The 27,615-nt window shown below is 48.4% G+C and overlaps 1 protein-coding gene and 1 pseudogene across 1 annotated transcript; both read left to right on the top strand.

Moving 5' to 3' along the window:
* The first annotated feature begins 321 nt into the window (after nucleotides 1–321).
* Nucleotides 322–27,615, top strand: GUCA1B (guanylate cyclase activator 1B). The gene is made up of 4 exons (XM_010333860.2): nucleotides 322–8,633; nucleotides 18,298–18,447; nucleotides 25,162–25,279; nucleotides 26,316–27,615. The coding sequence occupies exons 1-4, from the start codon at nucleotides 8,427–8,429 to the stop codon at nucleotides 26,441–26,443; spliced, it is 603 nt and encodes a 200-aa protein (XP_010332162.1). The 5' UTR covers nucleotides 322–8,426; the 3' UTR covers nucleotides 26,444–27,615.
* Nucleotides 21,006–22,777, top strand: LOC141584103 (periplakin-like; annotated as a pseudogene).

The following is a 27,615-nucleotide window of genomic DNA, read 5'->3' as shown; positions in this document are numbered from 1 at the left end:
GGTCTACGTTCAAAGTCCTCCTGGGCTACATGCAGCCTGCAGGCCTCCGACTAGACAAGCTTGCTCTAAAGCTTAGAAGTAAAGTGATTGACTAGCGGGAAAAATTAATGAATAAAGGCAAGAAGCAAGATAGACAGTGCAATTTAGGTGGTCCCACTGCTGAGACTGGTCCTGAGGGAATGGGCAACACAAGAGTTTAGGCATCAGCAAGAGGAGTCCTACTGGGTCACAGGAACACTTGGATGGAGATGATTCACAGTGGGACTTCAGGTCCAGCCTGATTAGGGCTCAGAAGACATTGGTTTGTCGCTTTTTTTTTTTTTTTTTTTTTTGAGACGGAGTTTCGCTCTTGTTGCCCAGGCTGGAGTGCAATGGCGCGATCTCGGCTCACCGCAACCTCCGCCTCCCGGGTTCAGGCAATTCTCCTGCCTCAGCCTCCTGAGTAGCTGGGATTACAGGCACGCACCACCATGCCTAGCTAATTTTTTGTATTTTTAGTAGAGACGGGGTTTCACCATGTTGACCAGGATGGTCTCGATCTCTTGACCTTGTGATCCACCCACCTGGGCCTCCCAAAGTGCTGGGATTACAGGTGTGAGCCACCGGGCCCAGCCCTCTCTCTGGATTCTGAATCCTCTTTATTTTGTTTATTTATTTATGAGATGGTGTCTCACTCTGTCCCCTAGGCTGGAGTGCAGTGGCACAATCTTGGCTCACTGCAACCTTCACCTTCCAGGTTCAGGTGATTTTATTGTGCCTCACCCTCCCAAGTAGCTGGGATTACAGGTGCCCAGCTAATTTTTGTATTTTTAGTAGAGATGGGGTTTTACCATGTTGGCCAAGCTGGTCTCAAACTCCTGACCTCAAGTGATCCGGCTACCTCAGCCTCCCAAAGCTCGGAGATTACAAGCGTGAGCCACCGAGCCCAGCTGGATTCCTAATCCTCTTTAAAATGATATATTTATAACTCAGTAGCTCAGCGACATTTATTTATAGGGCAGGTCATGGGTAACTGACCCACATGAAAAGCCAATTGAATTTTAGACTCCTCAGCCAGAGGCTAAATCAAGTTACAGTCCACACATAAAATTTCTTAACTTGAGCAGAGATAGTGTCATTTAATCAATCCTCAGTGTTGCTTAAGTAATAAATGTTAAGACATGGATGGAGCTTGGCCAACATGGCAAAACCCCATCTCCACTGAAAATACAAAAACTAGCCAGGTGTGGTGGTGCATGCTTATAGTTCCAGCTGCTCAAGAGGCTGAGGCACAAGAATCGCTTGAACCTAGGAGATGGAGGTTGCAGTGAGCCGAGAGTGTGCCACTGCACTTCAGCCTGGGCAACAGGGTGAGACCCTATCTCCCTGTCTAAAAAAGAGAGATGGATGGGAATAGTACCACCTTCAAACCAAGCCAGTCGAGATGCTGCTGTTACAGAGACACGGCTGCTGATGGGCATGTGTTATCTTAAGGTGTATTGAGACAGGTAATTGGAAATTAATGGACTAGATCATCTTCAAGGCCTCTTCCAGGTCTAAAACCCCATTATCATTTTTACCTGAACAAATACCTGCTAGACACTAAACAGAGTCAAAGAGGAATTGTCTTGTAAAATGAAGGAGTAATAGTTCAGATTAACCGTGTGCCAAGAACCTTGCTCAGTTACTCAAGAAGTACTTGAGTTTCCTGTACGTGCCAAGCACTGTTCTCAATGCTGGGAATTCTGAAGCATATATGGTGAAGTCCCTCTGCTCAAAGATCGTAGACTCTAGTGATAGAGATGGATAAGTAGAGAAAAAAATGAGATAGTTTCAGATGCAGTTAACCACAGCGAAGAAAATAAAATAGGGCAATATCAGAGATTACTTGAGTGGCTACCTAAGGGGTAGTTGGGAAAGTTCTCTCTGAGGAGGAGAGAACACTGAGAAGGAGGCAGTGGTATTAAGATCTGGAAGAAGGCCGGGCGCGGTGGCTCAAGCCTGTAATCCCAGCACTTCGGGAGGCCGAGGCGGGTGGATCACGAGGTCAAGAGATCGAGACCATCCTGGTCAACATGGTGAAACCCCGTCTCTACTAAAAATACAAAAAATTAGCTAGGCATGGTGGTGAGTGCCTGTAATCCCAGCTACTCAGGAGGCTGAGGCAGGAGAATTGCCTGAACCCGGGAGGCGGAGGTTGCGGTGAACCGAGATCGCGCCATTGCACTCCAGCCTGGGTAATAAGAGCGAAACTCTGTCTCAAAAAAAAAAAAAGATCTGGAAGAAGAGGCCGGGTGTGGTGGCTCATGCCTGTAATCCCAGTACTAGGGGAGGCCAAGGCAGGCAGATCAAGGTCAGGAGTTTGAGACCAGCCTGACCAACATGGAGAAACCCCGTCTCTACTAAAAATACAAAAAATTAGCCGGGCGTGGTGGTACGTGCCTGTAATCCCAGCTACTTGGGAGGCTGAGGCAGAAGAATTGCTTGAACCCGGGAGGCAGAGGTTGCGGTGAGCCGAGATCACGCCACTGCATTCCAGTCTGGGCAACAGGAGCGAAATTTCATCTCAAAAAAAAAAAAAAAAAAAAAAAAAAGATCTGGAAAAAGAGTATTCCAAATAGGAGGTACAATACATGCGAAGACACGCTGATTCTAGGAGTTTGGTGTGTTTGCAATGTAGAAGGCCATGAAGACAGAAGTAGGCAGGGGCTAGATCGTGTCATGCATCATAGGCATGGGGAGGTGTGTGGATTTTATTCTCAGAAATGGGAAGCTAAAGGAGGTTTTGAGCAGGGGAGAGGCAGGATCTGTTGTATGCTATTGTGGCTGCTGGGTAAAAGAGGAATGACAAGAGAGGGCAGGGAGACCAGTTAGGAGTCTGCTGCAGTGGACCAAGTGAGATGATGCTGGTCTCGGTGAGAGTGTCAGGAATGGAGGTGATGAGAAGTGGTTGGATTTAGAATATAGTTTGTAGGAAGAGCTGATGAAATGACCTACTAGTAGATTGAAGAGAAATCTAAAGGAAAGAGGATTCAAGGATAATTCCTGGATTTTGGACTAAGCATAAATGGCACTACCATTACTGAGGTGGAAAAGAGTTACGATGGGACTGGAGAAATCAGTAACTTGGTTTTGGCCTTGCTAAGTTTGCAATCTGAGTATAGATGTCCAGTAGGCAGTTGAATACATGCATCTGGAGTTCCTGGGAGAGGTCCAGGCTGAAGATAGAAATTTGGAAGCTGCCAGCCTATAAATGGTGTATAATGACATGGGAATGAATGGATTATCTAGGAAGAGAGTGTAGGTAAACAAGGGAAGAGTACTGAAGACAAGCCTGGAAAGACCCCAGCTGTTAGAGATTTGGTTAAAAGCAAGAGACGCTGGCAAAGAAAATGAGCAATTGGTGAGGTTAGAGTGAAATCAGAGTATGGGTTCCTGAAACCTAGAGTGTTTGCAGAAAGGATTGAGTTTGGTGAACTGTGACGCATCTGTGACAGGTTAAGTTAAAAAAGTAGATCATTGGTGACCACAATAAAAGCCTTTTCTGTGGAATGATGGAGATAAACATCCAGTTGGAGTAAGTTGAGGAGAGAATAAGAGATACTAAGAAGAGGATGCAAAATAGATTTGAGAATGTTCCAGTTATCTATTGCTACCTCAAAAAACACTTAACATTTAGTAGCTTAAAACAGTGACTCTGCTGGGCGCGGTGGCTCAAGCCTGTAATCCCAGCACTTTGGGAGGCCGAGGCGGGTGGATCACGAGGTCGAGAGATCGAGACCATCCTGGTCAACATGGTGAAACCCCGTCTCTACTAATGGTGCAAAAAATTAGCTGAGCATGGTGGCGCGTGCCTGTAATCCCAGCTACTCCGGAGGCTGAGGCAGGAGAATTGCCTGAACCCAGGAGGCGGAGGTTGCGGTGAGCCGAGATCGCGCCATTGCACTCCAGCCTGGGTAACAAGAGCGAAACTCCGTCTCAAAAAAAAAAAAAAAAAAAAAAAAAACAGTGACTCTGCAGGGATAGTGTTTGCTCCATGTGATGTCAGCTGGAGTAGCTCAAAAGCTGGGGCTGGAGTCATCTGAAGGCTCACTCACCCATGTCTGGTGGTTGAGACTGGCTTTCAGCCAGAACCACTGCATGTGTTCTAGGCTTCCTCACAACATGGTGGCTGGGTTTCAAGGGCAAGTTCTGAGAAAGAGAGCCTGGTGGAAGCCTATCACTTTTGATGACCTAGCCCTGGAAGTCACATTGTGTCATTTCTGCAATTATCTTCAACAAGGCAGCCAGAAAGTTTCTTCCAGGGTGAAGAGAAAGATAAATAGACTCCTCCCAGGCCAGGCACAGTGGCTTACATCTGTAATCCCAGCACTTTGGGAGGCCAAGGCAGGCAGATCACCTGAGGTTGGGAGTTCGCGACCAGCCTGACCAACATGGAGGAACCCTGTCTCTACTAAAAATACAAAAATTAGCCAGGGTGCGGTGGTACATGCCTGTAATCCTACCTACATGGGAGTCTGAGGCAGGAGAATTGCTTGAACCCAGGCGGCGGAGGTTGTGGTGAGCCAAGATTGCACCATTGCACTCCAGCCTGGGCAACAAGAGTGAAACTCAGTCTCCAAAAAAAAATAAATAAATAAAATAAGAGTCCTCCCTTTAATGGGAGGAATGAATGAAACCAGAACTATTGTCCTTTCAATTTCTGAAAATACATCTGCCACAAGGGATTTTGTTGTAAGGGGAGCGAAATTTAGGACAGTAGCTTAATGTAGGCAGATCAGCTTACCCAGTAGGCACAGTGCCTAATTTCTTTTAAAACCAGAATAAAGGCCAAGCATGGTGGCTCATGCCTATAATCTCAGCACTTGGGAGGCCAAGGCAAGAGGATCACATGAACCCAGGAGTTCAAGACTGGGAAACATAGTAAGACCTTGTCTATACTAAATATAAAAAACTTAAACCAAGCATAGTGGTGCACAACTGTAGTCCTACATACTCGGGAAGCTGAGGCAGAAGGAATGCTTGAGCTTAGGAGGTCAAGGCTATAGTGAGCCCTGATAGTACCAGTGCACGCCAGCTGGGGTGAGACCCTGTCTCAAGATAAATAAATTAGTTAATTAAAATAAAATCAGAGCTGGGAGCAGTGGCTCACTCATGCCTGTAATCCCAGCACTTTGGGAGGCCAAGGTGGGTGGATCACTTGAGGTCAGGAGTTCGAGATAGCCTCAACAACATGGTGAAACCCTGTCTCTACTAAAAATAGAAAATTAGCTGAGTGTGGTGGCACATTCCTGTAATCCCAGCTACTTAGGAGGCTGAGGCAAAAGAATCACTTGAACCCAGGAGGTGGAGGTTGCAGTGAGCAGAGATCATGCCTCTGCACCCCAGCCTGGGTGACAGAGCAAGACTCTGTCTCAAAATAATAATAATTAGAATAGAAAACATCCAGTCTAGATTATGTTCCTTTTTATACCCATGATAGTTGTTAATATTTACTTATGTAATATTTTTTCAGTATTTGTATTATGTGTCCCATGAAGGCAAAAACATGTAGGGTCCATGTACGTCATAATGTAGCCCTGAATGTGGAGTCAAGGAAGGAATTTTGCCTTTTTTTTTTTTTTTTTTTTTTTTGAGACGGAGTTTCGCTCTTGTTACCCAGGCTGGAGTGCAATGGTGCGATCTCAGCTCACCACAACCTCTGCCTCCTGGGTTCAGGCAATTCTCCTGCCTCAGCCTCCCGAGTAGCTGGGACTACAGGTGCGCGCCACCATGCCCAGCTAATTTTTGTATTTTTAGTAGAGACGGGGTTTCACCATGTTGACCAGGATGGTCTCCGTCTCTTGACCTTGTGATCCACCCGCCTCAGCCTCCCAAAGTGTTGGGATTACAGGTGTGAGCCACCGTGCCCGGCTTGCCTTGTTTTAATAAAGGCAATATTATAGCATATCTGAATGCTGACGGCAATGATCCATTAGAGAGGGATGAGTGGAGGCTGCAGAAGGCAAAGGAAGTGCATGCGGGAATGAAGCTTTGGAGTGGGTAAAGAGATGTGATCTAGGAAACGTGGCAATGCTGACAGGGACCAGGGGAAGGGCATGCTGCTTCCACTGAGACCGGAAGCGGGCAGGGGACTTGGGCACAGATACGGAGAAGTTGGTAAGCACTGGTGGGAAGATGAGTCACTGCCTCAGCTGTCTCTGTGAAGTGTGTGACAGTGTGGGAGTGAGTGGAAGGTTTGAGGGCAGGAAGCGCTGTGGAATAGTCCTCAGAGACGGGGAGAGGGAATTCGGCAGGAAGAGTACGTAGTACGATTGTCTGGCATGATCTGAAGTGTGTGCAGCCAGCATGATTTATAATGTCCTCCAACGACGTCTAGGCTCCCCAGTGTAGGTGAGGCGTTAGTGCATGGTTAGCAGACAGCCTTAACCAGGGCCAGGCCAAGTGAGCTGTTAGGGAGAGAGGGGCACAGAAGTCGAAATGGAAAGAATGCTGGGCCAAGGAATGAGGATAAGGAGGAGAGTGAGGAGATGAGCGAGATGACAGATGTTAAAAACAGATCAGCAGGTTGGAAGTCGCAATGAGATTAGTGAATTACTGGAGCGAAGGTATTAGAGTAACAGATGGAAGAGGTGGGGTGCTAATAAGAGAAGGCAGCATTAGAATGTTTCAGAGGTAGTAGAGATTGTTGACAGCCAGGCCTATGGTGGTGATCCTCAAACTTCAGTATGCATTGGAAGCACCTGGAGGGCTTGTTAAAACACAGACTCCTGGCCCCACCCAGCAGTTCCTGATTCAGCAGGTCTGAGGTGGTGCCTGACACTTTGCATTTCTAACAAGCTCCCAGGTGGAAGAAAAGCTCTTTGGAACTAAAGAGACCAAGGACCAGGCCTGGCACAGTGGCTCATGCCTGTAATCCCAGCACTTTGGGAGGCCAAGGTGGGTGGATCACTTGAGGTCAGGAGTTCAAGACGAGCCTGGCCAACATGGTAAAACCCCATCTCTACTAAAAATACAAAAATTAACCAGGTGTCATAGTGGGCACCTGTAATCGCAGCTGCTCAGGAAGCTGAAGCATGAGAATAGCTTGAACCCAGGAGGCAGAAGTTGCAGTGAGCCGATATCACACTACTGCACTCAGCCTGGGCCACAGAGTGAGACACTATCTAAAAAAAAAAAAAAAAAAAAAACAGCAAAGAGAAAGAAAAATGTATGTGCCAGGTCTTTGATTTCTTGGAGGTGTCATTTTTATGTTACATTAAAATAAGCATGAATATGTAATAGTTCAAAGGGAAATTTACATGACCTTTAATGTAAAAGTAAGAGCCTTCAAAGATATTTTAGGCCATGCTCCCAGATCCTTCTCATATGTTAGAATTTTGGAGGAAATGTGAGAAAAGCACTACCCCTAGGTCTTGGGTGAAGGGTTGGAGGGAGGCATTTGTATTTTAAATCAGAAAGTGAAAAGCTCCCAAGATCAAAGGTATGATCTGAAAAGGAGCTTCAGATCTTGTGTCAGGGACTGAGTTAGCCTGGGAACACAGCTGCTTACCTACAGCCCTTCCCATTATATATTCTGCCTCTTCTCACTAGACAGTTGGAGAGGCGAGTCTCGCATCACCAGTGGGTTCTGTTTTGTGGCCTAGGACTTGATCTCACTTCCTCTCTGGACTTGAGTCTCCTATCTCCAAGATGGGCCTCCTGGCACAATGTGGGGCCCAGGTAAAGAGACAGGGAATGAGTGAGATGGGAGGATCCCAGCCTGGCACCCCAACTCTTTCTTCACTCCATGTCCCTCTGCTTACCTCAGTTTCTTCCCCTTCTACCTCTTCAGAGTCTGCCAGGGACAGCTTGGTTGCTTTGTTGACAAGGCTAAGGGGAGGAATGAGGCTAGAGGTCAGAACTTGCTTGGGAATCTTTTTTTTTTTTTTTTTTTTTTTGAGACAGTCTCGAACTGTTGCCCGGGCTGGAATGCAGTGGCATGATCTCAGCTCACTGCAACCTCTGCCTCCTGGGTTCAAGTGATTCTCCTGGCTCAGCCTCCTGAGTAGCTGGGATTACAGGCACCCGCCACCATGCCCAGCTAATTTTTGGTATTTTTAGTAAAGATGGGGTTTCACCATGTTGGCCAGGCAGGTCTCAAACTCCTGACCTCGGGATTTACCCACCCCGGCCTCCCAAAGTGCTGGGATTACTGGCATGAGCCACCATGCCCAGTCTTTCCAGGGCATCTTCTAATAGTCTTAGAGCGGCTTAGCTGGCTTGGACCCACCTCCCTTGCCACCTGCCTCCTGCGCTGACGGTCATGTTCAGTCACCCAGGAGACGATGGAGAGGCTGGTCAGGCCTCCTGGAAAGGGAGGAAGAGGGCCCTAGCTGGAGAGCTCCATCAGCAGAGGCTGAGGAGGAGACACAAACCCTTGCTCCCTGACACCCCTCAGGGCCAACATGGGGCAGGAGTTTAGCTGGGAGGAGGCAGAGTCAGCTGGCGAGATAGATGTGGCGGAGCTCCAGGAGTGGTACAAGAAGTTCGTGATGGAGTGCCCCAGCGGCACGCTCTTTATGCATGAGTTTAAGCGCTTCTTCAGAGTCACGGAAGATGAGGAAGCCTCCCAGTATGTAGAGGGCATGTTCCGAGCCTTCGACAAAAATGGGGTAAGGCACCCTGAAGGGAAGGACCAGTGGCCAGTCCACCTGGCGCCTTCCTCCACAAGTGTCCTCAGGAAGAGCTCCCAGTTCCCCACTCCTCCACTCTTCCTCTGCTCATCTTTTCTCTCCATCTCTCTTTACCTGTTCTGTCTCACTCCCCAAACTCTCCTGTCTCCTCTCTTCATTTTGTCCGTTTCTGTCTTCTCTGTCTCTCCTTCCCTCCCTCCGTCTCTCAGCCGTAGGCTGATGCACCCTGCGTCCTCTTCTTCAAAGCTGAAGGTAGACTGGCAGACAGTCCGGGACAAGGTATCTTAGTATGGGCCCTGAGCTCCCTCTTGTTGAGGTCCTTTGAACTGAGAGTAGTCAGATCCTCCCTGACAAGAATGCTGGAGGAGCCTCTGCACTGATTGGGAGGCTGAATGGATGGCTGCAATCACCCCTTTCAGCACTTCAAGTCCTGGAAGGTTTCATGAAATCATTCAAACCAGTTTCTCTAAGCTCCCAATGTCACTAGCAGCTAAGAAGATAACACATCTTGTAAATGCACCTGGGGATTGCATTTTAAATTTCAATTCAGTTAAAAAAAACTCCTTGATTATTTAAGGTTATCCAGTTCAGTGATCTGGCAATCCTTTAAACCACTGGATCTGGAGAAAGCATCAGTACTCTGCTTCTCAGTGTGTGGAGAACTTAACTTTCTAAACTGAATCATTGGGAATGCCACCTCAGGTCTGACCCTGTCGCTGGCACCAGTCAGTGCCTGTCCCAGGACAGGAGGGTGAGGTCAGCATCTTCACTTCAACAGAACCTCCTCAGAGCTGAACCCCATCAACCACCCCACAGGGCATAGAGCCAGTTTCTCCAGCTTCACAGAGCTCCCCTCTCCTCAGTCTCCTCTGAGTCAGCAGCAACCCTGGGTGGGAGAGTTAGACTTTTGTTATTCTAAATTAAATGATGAGAAAAGCTGGGCAAAAGGAAATGAATGGATTTGCCCAAGGTCTTAAGGGCCCCTGTCTAGAAGGCAGGTTTTTTTTGTTTTGTTTTTTGTTTTTTTTTTTTTTTGAGACGGAGTTTCGCTCTTGTTACCTAGGCTGGAGTGCAATGGCGTGATCTCGGCTCACCGCAACCTCCACCTCCTGGGTTCAGGCAATTCTCCTGCCTCAGCCTCCTGAGTAGCTGGGATTACAGGCACGCGCCACCATGCCCCGCTAATTTTTTGTATTTTTAGTAGAGACGGGGTTTCACCATGTTGACCAGGATGGTCTCGATCTCTTGACCTCGTGATCCGCCCACCTCGGCCTCCCAAAGTGCTGGGATTACAGGCTTGAGCCACCGCGCCCGGCCGAGGCAGGTTTTTTAAAGAGAGATGATTTTTTAAAATTGATGATTTTTTAAATGTCATAGGAAAAGTAAACAAATGTATCAGTTCATAAACAGTAAGACTCAGTTAAGTCTACCAGTCTTCGCCAGATTCATCTAAAAATCAATACAGTCATGATTCAAGATCCAAAGGGGCTGATTAAGCCCCTGGCCATATAGTTGTACTGCTTATACCTCCTCTCTTCTTAGAAATCAGCATGTCATGTTCATCAATGTTTTTTCCTTTTTGAGTAACTTTTTAATTTTGCTATGATTCTAAATTTACAGAAAAGTTATCAGAATGATACAAGCAACTCCCATGTGCAATTATCCAAATTCCCCATTATTTACATTTTATCTCATTTACTTTATCATTCTCTCTCTCTGTATACATATATATAATATATCCTGTAAGTATATATACATATATGTGACACATAATTATACATATACATAATGTATATATACACTTTTTTTAAAAAAAGAAAGCTATAGTTATCATGTCCTTTGACCCCTAAGTAGTTCAGTGTGCATTTTCTTTTTCTTTTTTGTTTTTGAGACAGGGATTCACTCTGTCATTCAGGCTGTAGTACAGTGGCATGATCTCAGCTCTTTGCAGCCTCAATTTCCCAGGCTCAGGGGATCCTCCCACCTCAACCTCTCAAGTAGCTGGGATTACAGGTGCACACCATCAGGCCTGCTAATGTTTGTTTCTTTGGTTTTTTTTGGTGGTTGTTGTTTTTTTTTTTTTTGGTAGAGATGGAATCTTGCCATGTTGCCCAGGCTGGAGTACAGTGTCACAATCTCAGCTCACTGTGATCTCTGCCTCCTGGGTTCAAGCAATTCTCGTGCCTCAGCCTCCCAAGTAGCTAGGATTACAGGTGTAGACTCCCATAACTGGCTAATTTTTGTATTTTTAGTAGAGACAGGGTTTCACCGTGTTGACCAGCCAGGTGTCAAACTCCTGACCTGAAGTGATCCGCATACCTCAGCCTCCTAGAGTGCTGGGATTATAGACATTTGCCACCGCATCTGACCAGCTTTCTTTTTTTTTGGAGACGCAGTCTCACTCTGTCCCCAGGCTGGGGTGTCGTGGCGTGATCTCAGCTCACTGCAACCTCTGCCTCCCAGGTTCAAGCAGTTCTCCTGCCTCAGCCTCCCAAGCAGCTGGGACTACAGGTGCATGCCACCACATCCAGCTAATTTTTGTATTTTTAGTAGAGGGGATTTCACCATATTGATGAGGCTGGTCTTGATCTCTTGACCTTGTGATCCACCTGCCTCTGCCTCCCAAAGTGCTGGGGATTACAGGCCTGAGCCACTGTGCCCAGCCTTCCTTTTTTTTTTTTTTTTTTTTTGGTGTGATCATACATTGCATTTACTAGTATCTCCTTAGTCTTCTTTAACTTGGAACCATTAATCTCAGCTTTTCTTTTTTATTTGACTGTGACATTTTTAAAGACTGCAGCTCAATTATGTCGTAGGACACCCCACCGTTGGCGTTTGTCTAAATTGATAGAATTGCCGTTGATTCGATGTTGTGTCCTTGGTGCGTCATATCATCAGCTACAAGATGTCATTTTGTCCCGTCGCTGGTGTAGTTAACTTTGATCGCTTGGTTAAGATGGTATCTGCCACGTTTCAACATTGTAAAGTTACTATTCTTTTTCTTTGTAATTAAAAAGCATCTTGGCCGGGCGCGGTGGCTCAAGCTTGTAATCCCAGCACTTTGGGAGGCCGAGGCGGGTGGATCACGAGGTCGAGAGATCGAGACCATCCTGGTCAACATGGTGAAACCCCGTCTCTACTAAAAATACAAAAATTAGCTGGGCATGGTGGCGCGTGCCTATAATCCCAGCTACTCAGGAGGCTGAGGCAGGAGAATTGCCTGAACCCGGGAGGTAGAGGTTGCGGTGAGCCGAGATCGCACCATTGCACTCCAGCCTGGGTAACAAGAGTGAAACTCCGTCTCAAAAAAAAAAAAAAAAAAAAAAAAAAAATAGCATCTTGTAGGGATATACCTTGAGACTAAGCAAATGTCCTATTGTTCAGTCAAATTTTCTACTGGCTTTGGCATCTGTTGATAATTCTCTGACCCCACCACCCCTTCTCTGTTTATTAGTTGGCATTCCACTGTAAGGAAGAGCCTCCCTAGGAAGTGTTTTCAACTTCCTCTCTCAGGGACGGAGCCTTCATTCCCACTTAGTCTTTGTCTCCAGACCTACAACTGACTCTATTCCCCACCATTATATCAAGGAATTTCATTTCTGAACAATCAGTCTGAGATTTCTTTTTTTTTTTTTTTTTTTTTTTTTTTGAGATGGAGTTTTGCTTTTGTTACCCAGGCTGGAGTGCAATGGCGCGATCTCGGCTCACCGCAACCTCCGCCTCCTGGGTTCAGGCAATTCTCCTACCTCAGCCTCCTGAGTAGCTGGGATTACAGGCACGCACCACCATGCCCAGCTGATTTTTTTGTATTTTTAGTAGAGACGGGGTTTCACTATGTTGACCTGGATGGTCTCGATCTCTTGACCTCGTGATCCACCCGCCTCGGCCTCCCAAAGTGCTGGGATTACAGGCTTGAGCCACTGTGCCCGGCCCAGTCTGAGATTTCTAAAGCAAATCGAACCAGAAGAGATTATAGATCTAGTTCGCACGTGAAAATCTGAGGTGATGGAAACTGGTTTGGTGGAGACAAAGGGGTAGGAACATAGGAACACCTCATTTCTGCCACTCTCCCTTGCAATTCACATGTTGCCCTATGACCTCCTGGAATGGAAGAAAGGGGAGGGTGAAGATCAAATGTCATTTGGGATTCTTATGTAACATGCACTGAGGTCAGGGCTGGTGCACAAATGTGGCCAATTCAGGAAGAATCGGGGCAGATAATCCCAGAGAGCCGGTAACACGCCCATCCTATTCCTGAGTAGACAGTCATTTTCATCACTCTCAGGCTTTTGTGGGTAATTGGAGCTGGCAATGACCCATGCACAGCAGATGAGATTAGTCCCAGCTGGAAGTTTCCCAGAAATGGTCCTGGGGTTTCCAGTAACCTCTCAGATGAGATCACTTGTCTAGAGATCACGCTGGAATATGTCTCATATAAGGCAAGGGGTCATGGAAACTGGATCATGCTGAGAGAGGATATTGTAGGAGAAGTTTCCGGACAAAGAATGAGGGAGACTCGAGATCAAAAGAGTGGGGATTTGTGAGCAGTTTTAGGGGTTTTTTTTGTTTGTGTTTCTCCTCTTGGCACCACCAAGCACTAGGCTCATTTGCTAGACAGAAATAGATCTTAATTGGAGACTGGAAGTGTTTCTGACTTAATGAATGGGAGGAGATACATGCCTGCAAAAGCTCTGCCACTTGCCGGCTGGGTGGCGTGGGCACCTCTGGGTCTCACGCTCCTCATCCATAAAATGAGGATAATAACTCATTCTCATCAAATGAGAAACACAAATTGATTTGTGGTAAGCTTAATAAATAACAACTACTCAAGAAAATAGCCTTTTTAGCCGGGCGCGGTGGCTCAAGCCTGTAATCCCAGCACTTTGGGAGGCTGAGGCGGGTGGATCACGAGGTCGAGAGATCGAGACCATCCTGGTCAACATGGTGAAACCCCGTCTCTACTAAAAATACAAAAAATTAGCTGGGCATGGTGGCGCGTGCCTATAATCCCAGCTACTCAGGAGGCTGAGGCAGGAGAATTGCCTGAGCCCAGGAGGCGGAGGTTGCGGTGAGCCGAAATCGCGCCATTGCACTCCAGCCTGGGTAACAAGAGCGAAACTCCGTCTCAAAAAAAAAAAAAAAAAAAAAAAAAAAGAAAATAGCCTTTTAAAGAACTGACAACCACTGTCTACATGCAAAAAAAAAAAAATGTTCATTGTATAATGGAAAATGTTAGAAATATGTTCAACAAAAGGGAATGCTCAGTACCTCCTCCCCACCAAAACAAAAAACAGAAGTTTAAATTTTAAATAATTTTTTTTTCTTTTTTTTTTTTGAAATGGAGTTTCGCTCTTGTTACCCAGGCTGGAGTGCAATGGCGCGATCTCGGCTCACCGCAACCTCCGCCTCCTGGGTTCAGGCAATTCTCCTGCCTCAGCCTCCTGAGTAGCTGGGATTACAGGCATGCGCCACCATGCCCAGCTAATTTTTTGTATTTTTAGTAGAGATGGGGTTTCACCATGTTGACCAGGTTGGTCTCGATCTCTCGACCTCGTGATCCACCCACCTCGGCCTCCCAAAGTGCTGGGATTACAGGCTTGAGCCACCGCGCCCGGCCCCAATTTTTTTTTTTTTTTTTTTTTTTTTTTTTTTGAGACCGAGTTTCGCTCTTGTTACCCAGGCTGGAGTGCAATGGCACAATCTCAGCTCACTGCAACCTTTGCCTCCTGGGTTCAGGCAATTCTCCTGCCTCAGCCTCCTGAGTAGCTCGGATTACAGGCATGTGCCACCATGCCCAGCTACTTTTTTGTATTTTTAGTAGAGACAGGGTTTCACCATGTTGACCAGGATGGTCTCGATCTATTGACCTCGTGATCCACCCGCCTTGGCCTCCCAAAGTGCTGGGATTACAGGCTTGAACCACCGCGCCCGGCCTAATAATTTTTATAGACACGAGAAAATGTTACACGAAAATGAAGGAAACAGGCCAAGTGTGGTGGCTAACATTTGTAATCCCAGCACTTTGACAGGTTGAGGCAGGTGGATCATGAGGTCAGAAGTTCAAGACCAGCCTAGCCAACATGGTGAAACCCCATCTCTACTAAAAATACAAAAATTGGGCCGGGCACAGTGGCTCAAGCCTGTAATCTCAGCACTTTGGGAGGCTGAGGTGGGTGGATCACGAGGTCAAGAGATCGAGACCATCCTGGTCAACATGGTGAAACCCCGTCTCTACTAAAAATATAAAAAATTAGCTGGGCATGGTGGCACGTGCCTGTAATCCCAGCTACTCAGGAGGCTGAGGCAGAAGAATTGCGGAGGTTGCAGTGAGCCGAGATCGCGCCATTGCACTCCAGCCTGGGTAACAAGAGCGAAACTCCGTCTCAAAAAAAAAAAAAAAAAAGCAAAAAGTAGCTGCCTGTAATCCTAGCTCCTTGGGAGGCTGAGGCAGGAGAATTGCTCAAGCCTGAGGGTCAGAGGTTGCAGTGAGCCAAGATGGTGCCACTGCACTCCAGTCTGGGCAACAGTGAGACTCTGTCTCAAAAAAATAAAAGAAAAAAGAAAATGAAACAAAATTATACATATAATCTGGCTGGGCACGGTGGCTCATGCCTGTAATACCAGCCCTTTGGGAGGCCAAGGTAGGTGGATCACGAGGTCAAGAGTTCAAGACCAGCCTGGCCAACATAGTGAAACCCCGTCTCTACTAAAATACAAAAAATTAGCTGGGCATGGTGGCAGGTGCCTGTAATCCCAGCTACTTGGGAGGTTGAAGCAGGAGAATCGCCACTACACTCCAGCCTGGGGGACACTGTGAGACTCCATCTCAAATAAATAAAATCTAAGTATGACAGGGAATACGGAGACCCTCTACTTATAGGAATTATATAAAAGATGTGAGTAGAACACTTGAGGTACTAAGGTCAGCTCGTTTTGTTTTCTTTTTAGTTTTTCCTTAGGCTTCTTGCCGTTTCCCTTGTTTTCTGCCATTTTCTCCTGTGGCTCAAACCTGGCTCACCCAGGGCTGGGGCTCCTGAGTGGCCTGAACTAGTGGGACAGGAGTGGCCTGACCTAGTGGGACAGGAGTGCTCTGCTCTAAGCCATCAGTGTCATTTCTGATTACAAAGTCATGTGAATGACACACAATCCTGGGGGATCTGATGGCTCAGATTTTTGATTTAGAGAGTGGAGGTCCCGACCCTGGAATAAGTGAGCAGTTGTGAGTGAGACATTGGCACAGCTAACCCCCTGCGGTCAGCATCGGCAGCGGTGGCAGCAGCCTCTCGCCCCAAACACATTGGAGAAGAAAGCAAGAATATATCCTCCTTCTTGTTTACTGCTTTGAAAATCATTACTGCTGTCGTATTTCTTTTTTTTTTTTTTTTTTTTTTGAGACCGAGTTTCGCTCTTGTTACCCAGGCTGGAGTGCAATGGTGCGGCCTCGGCTCACCTCAACCTCCGCCTCCTGGGTTCAGGCAATTCTCCTGCCTCAGCCTCCTGAGTAGCTGGGATTACAGGCATGTGCCACCATGCCCAGCTACTTTTTTTTGTATTTTTGGTAGAGATGGGGTTTCACCGTATTGACCAGGATGGTCTCGATCTCTTGACCTCGTGATCCACCCGCCTCGGCCTCCCAAAGTGCTGGGATTACAGGCTTGAGCCACCGCGCCCAGCCTGCTGTCGCATTTCTGATACAAGAAGGTTCTGTTGTTTTCTGCTGAAGTCCTTAGAAGTAGACTGTGCCTCTCCCGCTTCCTCTGCCCAGTTAGCACCTGAGCTCTGTGCTCCCCGACCCTTCCTGGATGGGCTGGAGGCACAAGCCTGTTGTTTGGTGTGACATCCACCGGGACCTAGAAGTGGGTAGGACTGGAGCCACTGCCTGTCTGCCTCCGTCTGATGTGGGGTGAATGAGAATGCAGAGGAAAATTTCAACACAGGCTCTGCTTTCTAACCTCCTTTAAAACTGTCTTAGTTCAGGCCGGGCGCGGTGGCTCAAGCCTGTAATCCCAGCACTTTGGGAGGCCGAGACGGGTGGATCACGAGGTCGAGAGATCGAGACCATCCTGGTCAACATGGTGAAACCCCGTCTCTACCAAAAATACAAAAAATTAGCTGGGCATGGTGGCGCGTGCCTGTAATCCCAGCTACTCAGGAGGCTGAGGCAGGAGAATTGCCTGAGCCCAGGAGGCAGAGGTTGCGGTGAGCCGAGATCGCGCCATTGCACTCCAGCCTGGGTAACAAGAGCGAAACTCCCTCTCATAAAAAAAAAAAAAAAAAAAAAAAACTGTCTTAGTTCAAATTCAGATCAAGCCCATCATTGACTCGCTGATTCATTAAATCTATTGGCCCCCAACTTTGGCGGTAAGTGGCACTGTGCTAGGCATGGAAGAGAAACCCAAGCAATGTCAACCCCTCTCTTTTCCCCAGGAGCATATAACATGGTTAGAGAATGAGACATATTTAGGAAACAGTTATGGGACATTGCCAGAGAAAGTCCCAAGCTCTGCAGAATAGACAATAGATGCTATGGATATTAGAATGGGGAAGGAGAGAGAACTATGGCTGAAGAGGTCAGAGAATGAAGGCTTCCTGGAGGAGGGGCCCTTTGAGCTCAGCCTTGAAGGATGGGTAGGCTTGGGTGATCACAGAAAATGAGAAGAGAGAATGTTCTCTATGCTGGGTGTTGTGGCTCATGCCTGGAATCCAAACGCTTTAGAAGGCCAAGACAGGAGGATCACTTGAACCCAAAAGTATGAGACCAGCCTGGATAACATAGTGAGACTTTGCCTTTTTTTTTTTTTTTTTTTGAGATGGAGTCTTGCTCTGTCACCCAGGCTGGAGTGCAGTGGTTCCATCTCCACTCACTGCAACCTCTGCCACTAGGTTCAAGTGATTCTCCTGCCTCCCGAGTAGCTGGAATTATCTGGCTAATTTTTGTATTTTTAGTAGAGATGGGGTTTCAGCATCTTGGCCAGACTGGTCTTGATCTCCTGACCTCGTAATCCACCCGCCTCCGCCTCCCAAAGTGCTGGGATTACAGGTGTGAGCCACTGTGCCTGGCCGCGAGACCCTGTTTCTAAAAATAAATAGATAGCAGGATGCAGTGGCTTGCACCTGTAATCCCAGCATTTTGGGAGGCCAAGGTGGGCAGATCACCTGAGGTCAGGAGTTCAAGACCACCCTGGCCAACATGGAGAAACCCCATCTCTACTAAAAATGAAAAATTAGCCAGGTGTGGTGGCGCATACCTGTAATCCCAGCTACTCAGGAGGCTGAGGCAGGAGAATAACTTGAACCTGGGAGGCAGAGGTTGTGGTGAGCTGAGATCATGCCATTGCACTTGAGCCTGGGCCACAAGAGTGAAACTCCATCTTTAAAAAAAAAAAAAAAAATAGATGATAGATAGATAGATAAGAGGGGGAGAGAGAGAGAGAGAGAGAGAAAGAGAGAGAGAGAGAGAGAGAGATGGGAGAATGTTCTTCACCCCAAGGGTGGGAAAAGGCTTGAAAAAAGATGCAGAGGCCACATGGATTGCAAGGAGGAGAAGTCCTGTGTTTGCAGGGATGAATGGCCTTAAATAGGGCTCACACCTATGCTCTGGGGAGGTGGGCTGTGGCCTCAGCAGCATCCATACCTAATGCAGGACAACACCATCGACTTCCTGGAGTATGTGGCAGCCCTGAATCTTGTGCTGAGGGGCACCCTGGAGCACAAGCTGAAGTGGACCTTCAAGATCTATGATAAGGACGGCAATGGCTGTATCGACCGCGTGGAGCTACTCAACATTGTGGAGGTTAGTGTCTCTGCCCATGGGCACTTGAGCACTGCTGGACTCTGAGGGTTGGCCACAAGTGGCCAGCGGGGACTGAAGAGGCCTGAAATCATTCTGAGTGTGTTTCCTGTGCTTTCATTCAGAGTGTGTAATTTCTAGTGGAATTAAGCTAGAAATCAATCACAAAAAGATTATTAGAAAATCCCCATCTGTTTGGAAATTAGAGCGTATACTTCCAAATACGCCATGGATCAAAGAAATTTTCTCCTTTCTCTCTCTCTGTCTTTCTCTCTCTCTCTCTGTCTCTTACACACACACACACACACACACACACACACACACACACACACACACACCAAGTATCATAAATTGAAAAAATAATGCAAGCATGATATACCACAACTTGTGAAATGCAGCTAAAGCTGGAATTGCAGAGGAATTTATAGATTTTAAATGTACATATTAGAAAATGAGACTTAAAATGCATATATTAAGGCCAGGCACGGTGGCTCATGCCTGTAATCCCAGCACTTTGGGAGGCCAGGGCGGGTGGATCACAAGGTCAAGAGATTGAGACCATCCTGGTCAACATGGTGAAACCCCGTCTCTACTAAAAATACAAAAAATCAGCTGGGCATGGTGGTGTGTGTCTGTAATCCCAGCTACTCAGTAGGCTGAGGCAGGAGAATTGCCTGAACCCAGGAGGCGGAGATTGCAGTGAGCCAAGATTGCGCCATTGCACTCCAGCCTGGGTAACAAGAGCGAAACTCCGTCTCAAAAAAAAAAAAAAAATATATATATATATATATATATATATATATATATATATATATTAGGAAACAGAGGCTGGGTGCAGTGGCTTACTCCTGTAATCCCAGCACTTTGGGAGGCTGAAGTGGGAGCATTGCTTGAGCCCAGGAGTTCAAGATCAACCTGGAAAACAAAGCAAGATGCCCCCCTTTTTTTTTTTGAGACAGAGTTTGGCTCTTACTGTCCAGACTGGAGTGCAATGGCTCAATCTCAGCTCACTGCAGCCTCTGCCTCCTGGGTTCAAGCAATTCTCCTGCCTTAGCCTCTGGAGTAGCTGGAATTACAGGCGCCCACCACCACACCTGGGTAATTTTTTTTTTTTTTTTTTTTTTTTTGAGGTGGAGTCTCACTCTGTCACCCAGCTGGAGTGTAGTCGCGCAATCTAAGCTCACTGCAACCTCCACCTCCTGGGTTCAAGTGATTCTTCTGCCTTAGTCTCCTGAGTAGCTGGGACTACAGGTGTGTGCCGCTATGCCTGGCTAGTTTTTGTATTTCTAGTAGAGATGGGGTTTCACCATGTTGGCCAGGCTGGTCTTGAACTCCTGACCTCGTGATCCCCCGCCTCAGCCTCCCAAAGTGCTGGGATTACAGGCATGAGCCACCGCACCCTGCTGCAAGACCCCATCTCTAAAAAAAAGAAAAATTAGCCAGGTTTAGAGGCAGATGCCTGTAGTCCTAGCTACTTGGGAGGCTGAGGTGGGAGGATTGCTTGAGCCAGGAATTGGAGGCTTCAGTAAGCTATGATCATGCCACTATGTTCCAGCTGGGACAACAAAGTAAGACCCTGTCTCAAAAAAGAAAGAATAGAAAACAAAAAATATATATTAGGAAGTAATTAGAAAATGCATATTATATTAGAAAGTAAGACTTTATATATTAGAAAATCAATGATCTAAGAAGCCATCTCAAGAAATTAGATAAAGAGTAAATTAAGGCCAGACGCAGGGACTCACACCTATAATCCCAGCACTTTGGGAGGCTGAGGTAGGTGGATCACTTGAGCTCAGGAGTTCAAAACTAGTCTGGGCAACATAGTGAGATGCCATCTCTACAAAAAATACAAAAAATTAGCTGGGCATGGTGGTACACACCTGTTGTTCCAGCTACTCCAAAGGCTGAGGTGGGAGGATTGCCTGAGCCTGCGTGGTTGAGGCTACAGTGAGCTGTGATTGTGCCACTGCACTCCAGCCTGGGCAACAGAGTGAAACCCTGTCTAAAAAAACTAACTAAATAAACAAATAAATAAAAAGCTGGGCATGGTGGCTCATGCCTGTAATCCTAGCACTTAGGGAGGCCAAGGCAGGTGGATCACCTGAGATCAGGAGTTCGAGATTAGCCTGGCCAACATGGTGAAACCCCTTCTCTACTGAAAGCACAAAAATTAGCCAGGCGTGGTGGCACGTGCCTGTAATCCCATCTACTCTGAAGGCTAAGGCAGAAGAATCACTTGAACCCGGAGGCAGAGGTTGCAGTGAGCCAAGACTGTGCCACTGCACTCCAGCCTGGATGACAGAGCAAAACTCCATCTCAAAAAATAAAAAATAAAAAAAAAAAATTTAAAGTAAACCCAAAGATAGTAGAAGAAAGACAGTAAACAGCAGAAATCAGTAAAGTAGAAGACAAATGCATGAGAGAAAAAGTCAAGAAGATCAGCAGTTATTTATTTTAAAAGACTAACAATCACTCTCTATTAGCAAAAACGATCAAGAAAGAAGTGCCTAGTACATTCCAGACTCCGGAGTGTTCCCTGTGTTGGCCAGACCTGCACTATGAGGCAGGCATCGCTAGCCCTTTCACAGAGCAAGTAGTTGTTTCATAGAGATTCTGTAGTCGGCCAACTTCGTCTACCTAGGAAGTGCTGGGGCTGGATTTAACCCCTCAGTCTACCCAGACACGTCGATGAGGCCTACTTTGTGCTGGGCAGGGGGCTGGGCAGTGAGGCCGTAGAGGCGACTAAGGAAGTCATTAAGTACAAGACTGACCCCAGATGGAGAAGGACCTTCGGCGGCTCGGGGAGGAGATCGTGGTCAAGACCAGACTGACGGAAAGGTGTGATTTAGAGATCTACCAACTGAAGCAGGAAATCCAGGCCCTGAAAGACACCAAACCCAGGTCCAGACCAAAGAGGTGGTCCAGGAGATCCTCCAATTCCAGGAAGACCCTCAAACTAAGGAGGAGTTGGGGTCTCTGAGGGTAAAGCTCTCGGGGGAGCAGAAGAAGTTAAGTGAACCTGGAGAGGGAGAGGGCTTCCCAGGAAGAGCAGATCGCCAGGACGGAGAAGGAGCTCCCGCGGGTGAAGGAAAGAGTGGTGCAGCAGGAAGTAGGTACAAGGAGGAGCCTGGCCTGAGGGCAGAGGTGAGCTCCTTCGGGTGGAGCTGCGGCAGATGACAAGCTGCGTGCGGAGCTGTGACGGCTGCAGAGCCAGCGCACAGAGCTCGAGTTGCAGGCCCGGAGGGAGGCAGAGCGCGAGGTGCAGCGGCTGGCGGTGCTGGAGCAGGAAGAAGCTGAGGCCCGTGAGAAGGTGACCCGCAAGCAGAAGGCGGTGCCGCAGCAGGCCAGCGAGCATGCCCTGCTCCGACTCCAGCTGGAGGAAGAACAGCTCCCGCGGCAGCTCCTGGAGGGTGAGCCCGAGACCCTGCGGAGGAAGCCGGCCGCCCTGGAGAAGGCGGAGGCCAAGAAGGTGGTGTTTTCCGAGAACATCGAGCTGGAGAGGGGCGACACTGAGCAAGAGATCCAGAGGCTCAAGAGCAGCCTGGAGGGGCAGCGCCGCAGCCAGCCGCTGGAAGCCCGGCTTTCAGAGCTGGAATTCCATAACAAGTCGTCCCAGGAACTAGACTTTCTAAAGAAAGAGAACCACAAATTACAGCTGGAGCGGCAAAACCTGCAGCTGGACACCCGAAGGCTGCAACTGGAAACTGAAATTCCGATCTCAGCGACGGAAACACGAGACCGGCGGAACAGGACCGAGGCGGACTCTGGGACCAGTCGCGACTCCAGACTGCGGTCCCTGGAGAGGGAACTGGACAACCTCAAGGGGCTCTCCAAGGACAAACACCTCGAGATCGACGAGCTGCGGAAGCGCCTGGGCTCCGTGGCGGTCAAGCGGGAGCAGCGGGAGAACCACCTGCGGCGCCGTCGTGGTCATCCACCGCGCCATGGGCCGCGAGCTGTCCCCGGAGGACGCCCATCGCGCTGGCCTCATCCCCTGGAACATGCTTGTGAAACTCAAAAGCCAGGAGTGTGACTGGGAGATCTCGGTGAAGGGTCTCAACGGGGAGTCCTCCCTGATACGCCACAGGAAGTCTGGCGAGAGGTTCTCCATGGAAGAGGCCCTGCAGAGCGGCGGGATGACCCCTGCTCAGTACGACCGTTATGTCGACAAGGACATGTCCATCCAGGAGCTGGCGGTCTTGGTGTCCGGGCAGAAGTAGGCACAGCCCTTGCAACTCTTCTTAGTGGCAGACGCTGGCCCTCTCCTACGACGCCGTGGCCTCCTTGGGGTCATCTTCTCCCTGGCCCTGTGTAGGCCAAGCATTTTATAAACACCCTCGCAGCCAGGCTGTCAAAGGCCAGCCCACATGCGGGACAGGCAGTGGCTGAAGACAGGCAACTCTAGTCCCAACCATCATTCACTCAGTGACCCTCTTCATCCTCCAGTGATTGGACAAATGTGATGCCCTTTTCTCCTCCCCTTTCCCATACACTCCCAGCAACAAACTCCTCGAGATACCTGCACACGGTCTGCAGACCACTAAAGGACAAGCCGACCACAGCAGCCAAGCCCACTCAATGCAGCATGGGCACGCACTGGCACACCAGACAGTGACACTTTGCCCTGCAAAGGCCTAGGCTCACGGTGGCTGCTGCCCGTCAAGACATCTCTCCAGATTTCTGACTTAAAACCAACTTTCCATCAGAGAAGCCTCTTCCGTGGTTACTCTGCTCATGAAACAGATCTGGGATCCATGCCAGGGAAGGCAAACAGAAATCACAAGTGTCCAGCTCTCGGTGCTAGAGTGGACATTAATTGTCAGCCAGACTGTCCCAGCACCAACAGAGAATGTTTCAGAGTTCTGGCATTAAAATCCTTTGATAGTGGATTGTGTTGCTGTTAGCCCTGGTTTCAGTGCTTTACAAGTCTCGCTTATTATCTCATTGATATTTGGGTATGTAAAACAGTTGATTATTCACCAAGCAAATTTCTGGTTCTCTGTATCTCATGTATAACAGAAAATGGGAACAATAAGGAACTTTATTTACAGCATGAAAATAAACCTGGTGGTTGGAGTCTACTTGTATGATCATCATGTTTCTTCTTCTTCTCCTTTTTTTTTTTTTTTTTTTTTTTTTTGAGACAGAGTCTCACTCTGTCACCAGGCACCAGGCTGGAGTGCAGTGGGGATCTCGGCTCACTGCAACCTCCGCCTCCTGGGTTCAAGCAATTCTCCTGCCTCAGCCTCCTGGGTAGCTGGGACTACAGGCGCACGCCACCACGCCCAACTAATTTTTTTTGTATTTTTAGTAGAGACGGGGTTTCACCATGTTGGCCAGGATAGTCTCGATCTCTTGACCTCGTGATCTGCCTGCCTCGGGCTCCCAAAGTGCTGGGATTACAGGCACATTTCTTCTTTAAAAAAAAAAAAAAAAAAAGGCCGGGCGCAGTGGCTCAAGCCTGTAATCCCAGCACTTTGGGAGGCCGAGGCGGGTGGATCACGAGGTCAAGAGATCGAGACCATCCTGGTCAACACGGTGAAACCCCGTCTCTACTAAAAATACAAAACATTAGCTGGGCATGGTGGCGCCTGCCTGTAATCCCAGCTACTCAGGAGGCTGAGGCAGGAGAATTGCCTGAACCCAGGAGGCGGAGGTTGCGGTGAGCCAAGATTGCGCCATTGCATTCCAGCCTGGGTAACAAGAGCGAAACTCCGTCTCAAATAAAAAAAAGAGATTGAGACCATCCTGGCCAACATGGTGAAACCCCATCTCTTTAAAAAAAAAAAAAAGACATAGCCTCTGTCCTCAGGGAGTGCCAGCCTGGAAGCTAAGGAGAACCATCATATGTGCCCATCTCTTCTGCATTTACATGGGGCTTTCTTTTTTTATTATTTATTTATTTATTTATTGAGGAGACAGAGTCCCCCTCTGTCGCTTAGGCTGGAGTGCAGTGGCTCGATCTCAGCTCACTGTAACCTCTGCCTCCTGGGTTCAAGAGATTCTCCTGCCTCAGCCCCCTGAGGCAGGAGAATAGCTGGGACAACAGGTGCCCACCACCACTCCTGGCTAATTTTTGTATTTTTAGTAGAGACAGGGTTTCACCATGTTGGCCAGACTGGTCTTGAACTCCTGATCTCAAATAATCTGCCCTCCTTGGGTTCCCAAAGTGCTGGGATTACAGGCGTGAGCCACAGTCTACATGGTGCTTTCACAAACATATTATCACCAGGAGAGGAAACAAGGCAAAGGAGAAACCTGGATTTTTCCCTCTGGTCCATGGGGAGGGAACATGTGTATCCCCATCATTCTGCTTTACACATGTACAGACACACACATATATAGATAAACTGAATTTTCTTCTCTGCGTCTCTATTTCTTCCTGTGTAGAACATGATTTAGACTGTCATGGTGACCTAAACCTCCCTCATTAGAGGTTTTGGATTTGGGATTTTCGGCTCACTGTGAAAATACAAATGGTGTTGGGGTCAGGTGGGGTGTGAGGCCAGGAACTCAGCTGGAATTAGGTCAGTGAGATTCTGAGAGCACAGTCTTAGGACAGGTCAGTTTTGGTCTGGATCCGGATTATGTGATCCTAAGATGCACAGCCTGGGAAGCCAGCACTGGGGAGGTGGTGCTGAGGCATGTGGGTCACTGGGGTAATGGTGGAGCCTGCAGGGTCTCCCATCAATACAGCTGGGTTTTCTTTGGCAGGGAATTTACCAGCTGAAGAAAGCCTGCCGGCGAGAGCTACAATCTGAGCAAGGCCAGCTGCTCACGCCTGAGGAGGTCGTGGACAGGATCTTCCTCCTGGTGGATGAGAATGGAGATGGTAAGAGGGGCAGAGATGGTTGGGGGAGGGCTGCCCACTCTGCATCACCGCCACTTTCTGGCCACACGTCCTTGGGCAAGGCCCTCCACCTCCCAACCCTGGGGTCCTCATCTGTGAGAAGGCTGTGGAGAAGATGACATGAGCACGTGTTTGTAGGAGTGACTAAAAGTCCTATAGGAGTTGCTGGTGCAGGCCAGGCACGCAGAATAGAAAGAAGAGGAACTTCGGAGTCAGGCAGAGAGCGATACATTGAGCTTCTCACCCTGGTCTCATTTTCCTCATCTGGAAAATGGGGCTAGTAATGGCAGTTGAGAGGAATTAATGGGATAATGTGTTTAAGAGCAGGCACCGTGTAGGCTTCCATTCAGGTTCCCTGGGCTCTCCTCTCTGTGACCCAGCATCGAGCCACAAGGCTGGGTGGGGGGAGAACTGGCTTGGAATACACACGTGAGCCCTCCACATAGCTCAGCTCCACCCAGTATTTCTGAGGTACCATGGGCAAAAGTAAAACTTCAATTCATCTGCAAAGAACAGCCCTTAAAGGTGGCAGGAGACTCCTGGAGACTCAGACACCTGACAAGCCAAAAGCTTGGGGCCTGAGACTGCAGGATAGTTGGCATAAGAGGTGTAGGCACTCTTGGGCCGGGCGCAGTGGCTCAAGCTTGTAATCCCAGCACTTTGGGAGGCCGAGGCGGGTGGATCACAAGGTCAAGAGATCGAGACCATACTGGTCAACATGGTGAAACCCCGTCTCTACTAAAAATACAGAAAAATTAGCTGGGCATGGTGGCACATGCCTGTAATCCCAGCTACTCAGGAGTCTGAGGCAGGAGAATTGCCTGAACCCAGAAGGCGGAGGTTGCGGTGAGCCGAGATCGCACCATTGCACTCCAGCCTGGGTAACAAGAGCGAAACTCTGTCTCAAAAAAAAAAAAAAAAAAGGTGTAGGCACTCCCAGGAGCGAGTTCTCTCCTCTTACCCCCAAACCCAGCTCTCCCCTTCTTCCGAATGACCACCTCTCCTCCCCCTTGCTCAGGCCAGCTGTCTCTGAACGAGTTTGTTGAAGGTGCCCGTCGGGACAAGTGGGTGATGAAGATGCTGCAGATGGACATGAATCCCAGCAGCTGGCTCGCTCAGCAGAGACGGAAAAGTGCCATGTTCTGAGGGGTCTGGGGTCGCTCCACGACCCTGGTTTCCCGGGTTGTGGGAAGGTCCCTGGCTCAGCCTGCTCATACCCACTCTTCCCCTGGCATAGACTCCCTGGCATCCCCTGTTCAGGGCTGAGTGGGGTTGGGAAAGGGCTGCTGGGTCTGAAGTGACCAACAGGACATAGTCCATTCCGGCAGATTCCTGGGATGGTGAAGGAAAGCCGGTTACTTTTCCCCTTCAGCTGCTCCCGGGAGGACTATGCCTTGGCTGGGTGGTTGTGGGGCTCCCACAGTCTCCAGGTGTTCTCAGTTGGAAACAGGAGCCAACTGAGGGGTGAGGGTCCCACAGCCCAAATCAGCAATGAGAACACAAAGACCGGGGGAGGCAGGGCAGGGAAGGTGATGAGACTGAAGAAAAGGCCGGAGAGTTGGGGATCAGGGGGCGGCAATAATTCTATAACCCCCAGGAAGCTCAGGAGCGTTCGCCGGGAGGATCCTGGCCTCCTCCTCCCCAAGGCAGCCTCACCATTGATGTCGGCAGGAAAAATGGTAGCAAACATGCTACAGGCCGTGGTCTTCCTGCCTTTGGAAGAGTTGGCTGTGCTTAAAGGGGCTGTTTCAGCTCTGTCTGGGTGCTGCTCTGGGACCCCCTGCTGCCAACCCACCGTTCCCCCAAAAATCCTCCCTCTCCATCCACATCCCCCAGGATGGACCTTCCACAATTCCCGCCATAAGCTGGCTGTTTCTCTTTAAAAGATGGAGAAAACTTTTCTCTGTCTCTGGCAAGAACTGGGGGCCTGCCGACTGGGGTTCTAGGCTGGGCTTTGCTTCTAACTGTTGTGTGATCCAAGACAGCCACTTCTCCTTCCTGACCCTGGTTATATCTCAGTTGCACAGTCAGACTAGGCGAGCAGTTTTTCAATTATTATGTTTTTAGATGTGGAATTGTTTTTTGTTATACAAACTTTTACGTGTAACCCAGTATAGAAACTAGATTAAAAGGGAGTCTCTCTGGCTCAAAGTGGGGCTGAGTAGCCTCTGGAACAGGAGGCACCTCTGAAAAAAGCAAACTGAACACCAGTCCCCTGGGTCACTGTTACTCCTGTAAGACAGTTTAAAATGGGACCTGGAAAAACATTTGCTTTACCTTGAATAGACAGGTTTCTATGTTGATGTATAAAAAATAAA

This window comes from Saimiri boliviensis, chromosome 4, assembly GCF_048565385.1.
Source record: "Saimiri boliviensis isolate mSaiBol1 chromosome 4, mSaiBol1.pri, whole genome shotgun sequence".
In the NCBI taxonomy this organism is placed as follows: domain Eukaryota; kingdom Metazoa; phylum Chordata; class Mammalia; order Primates; family Cebidae; genus Saimiri; species Saimiri boliviensis.
Note: the sequence above shows the minus strand (reverse complement) of the source record. Positions and strands in the feature narration are given on the sequence as shown.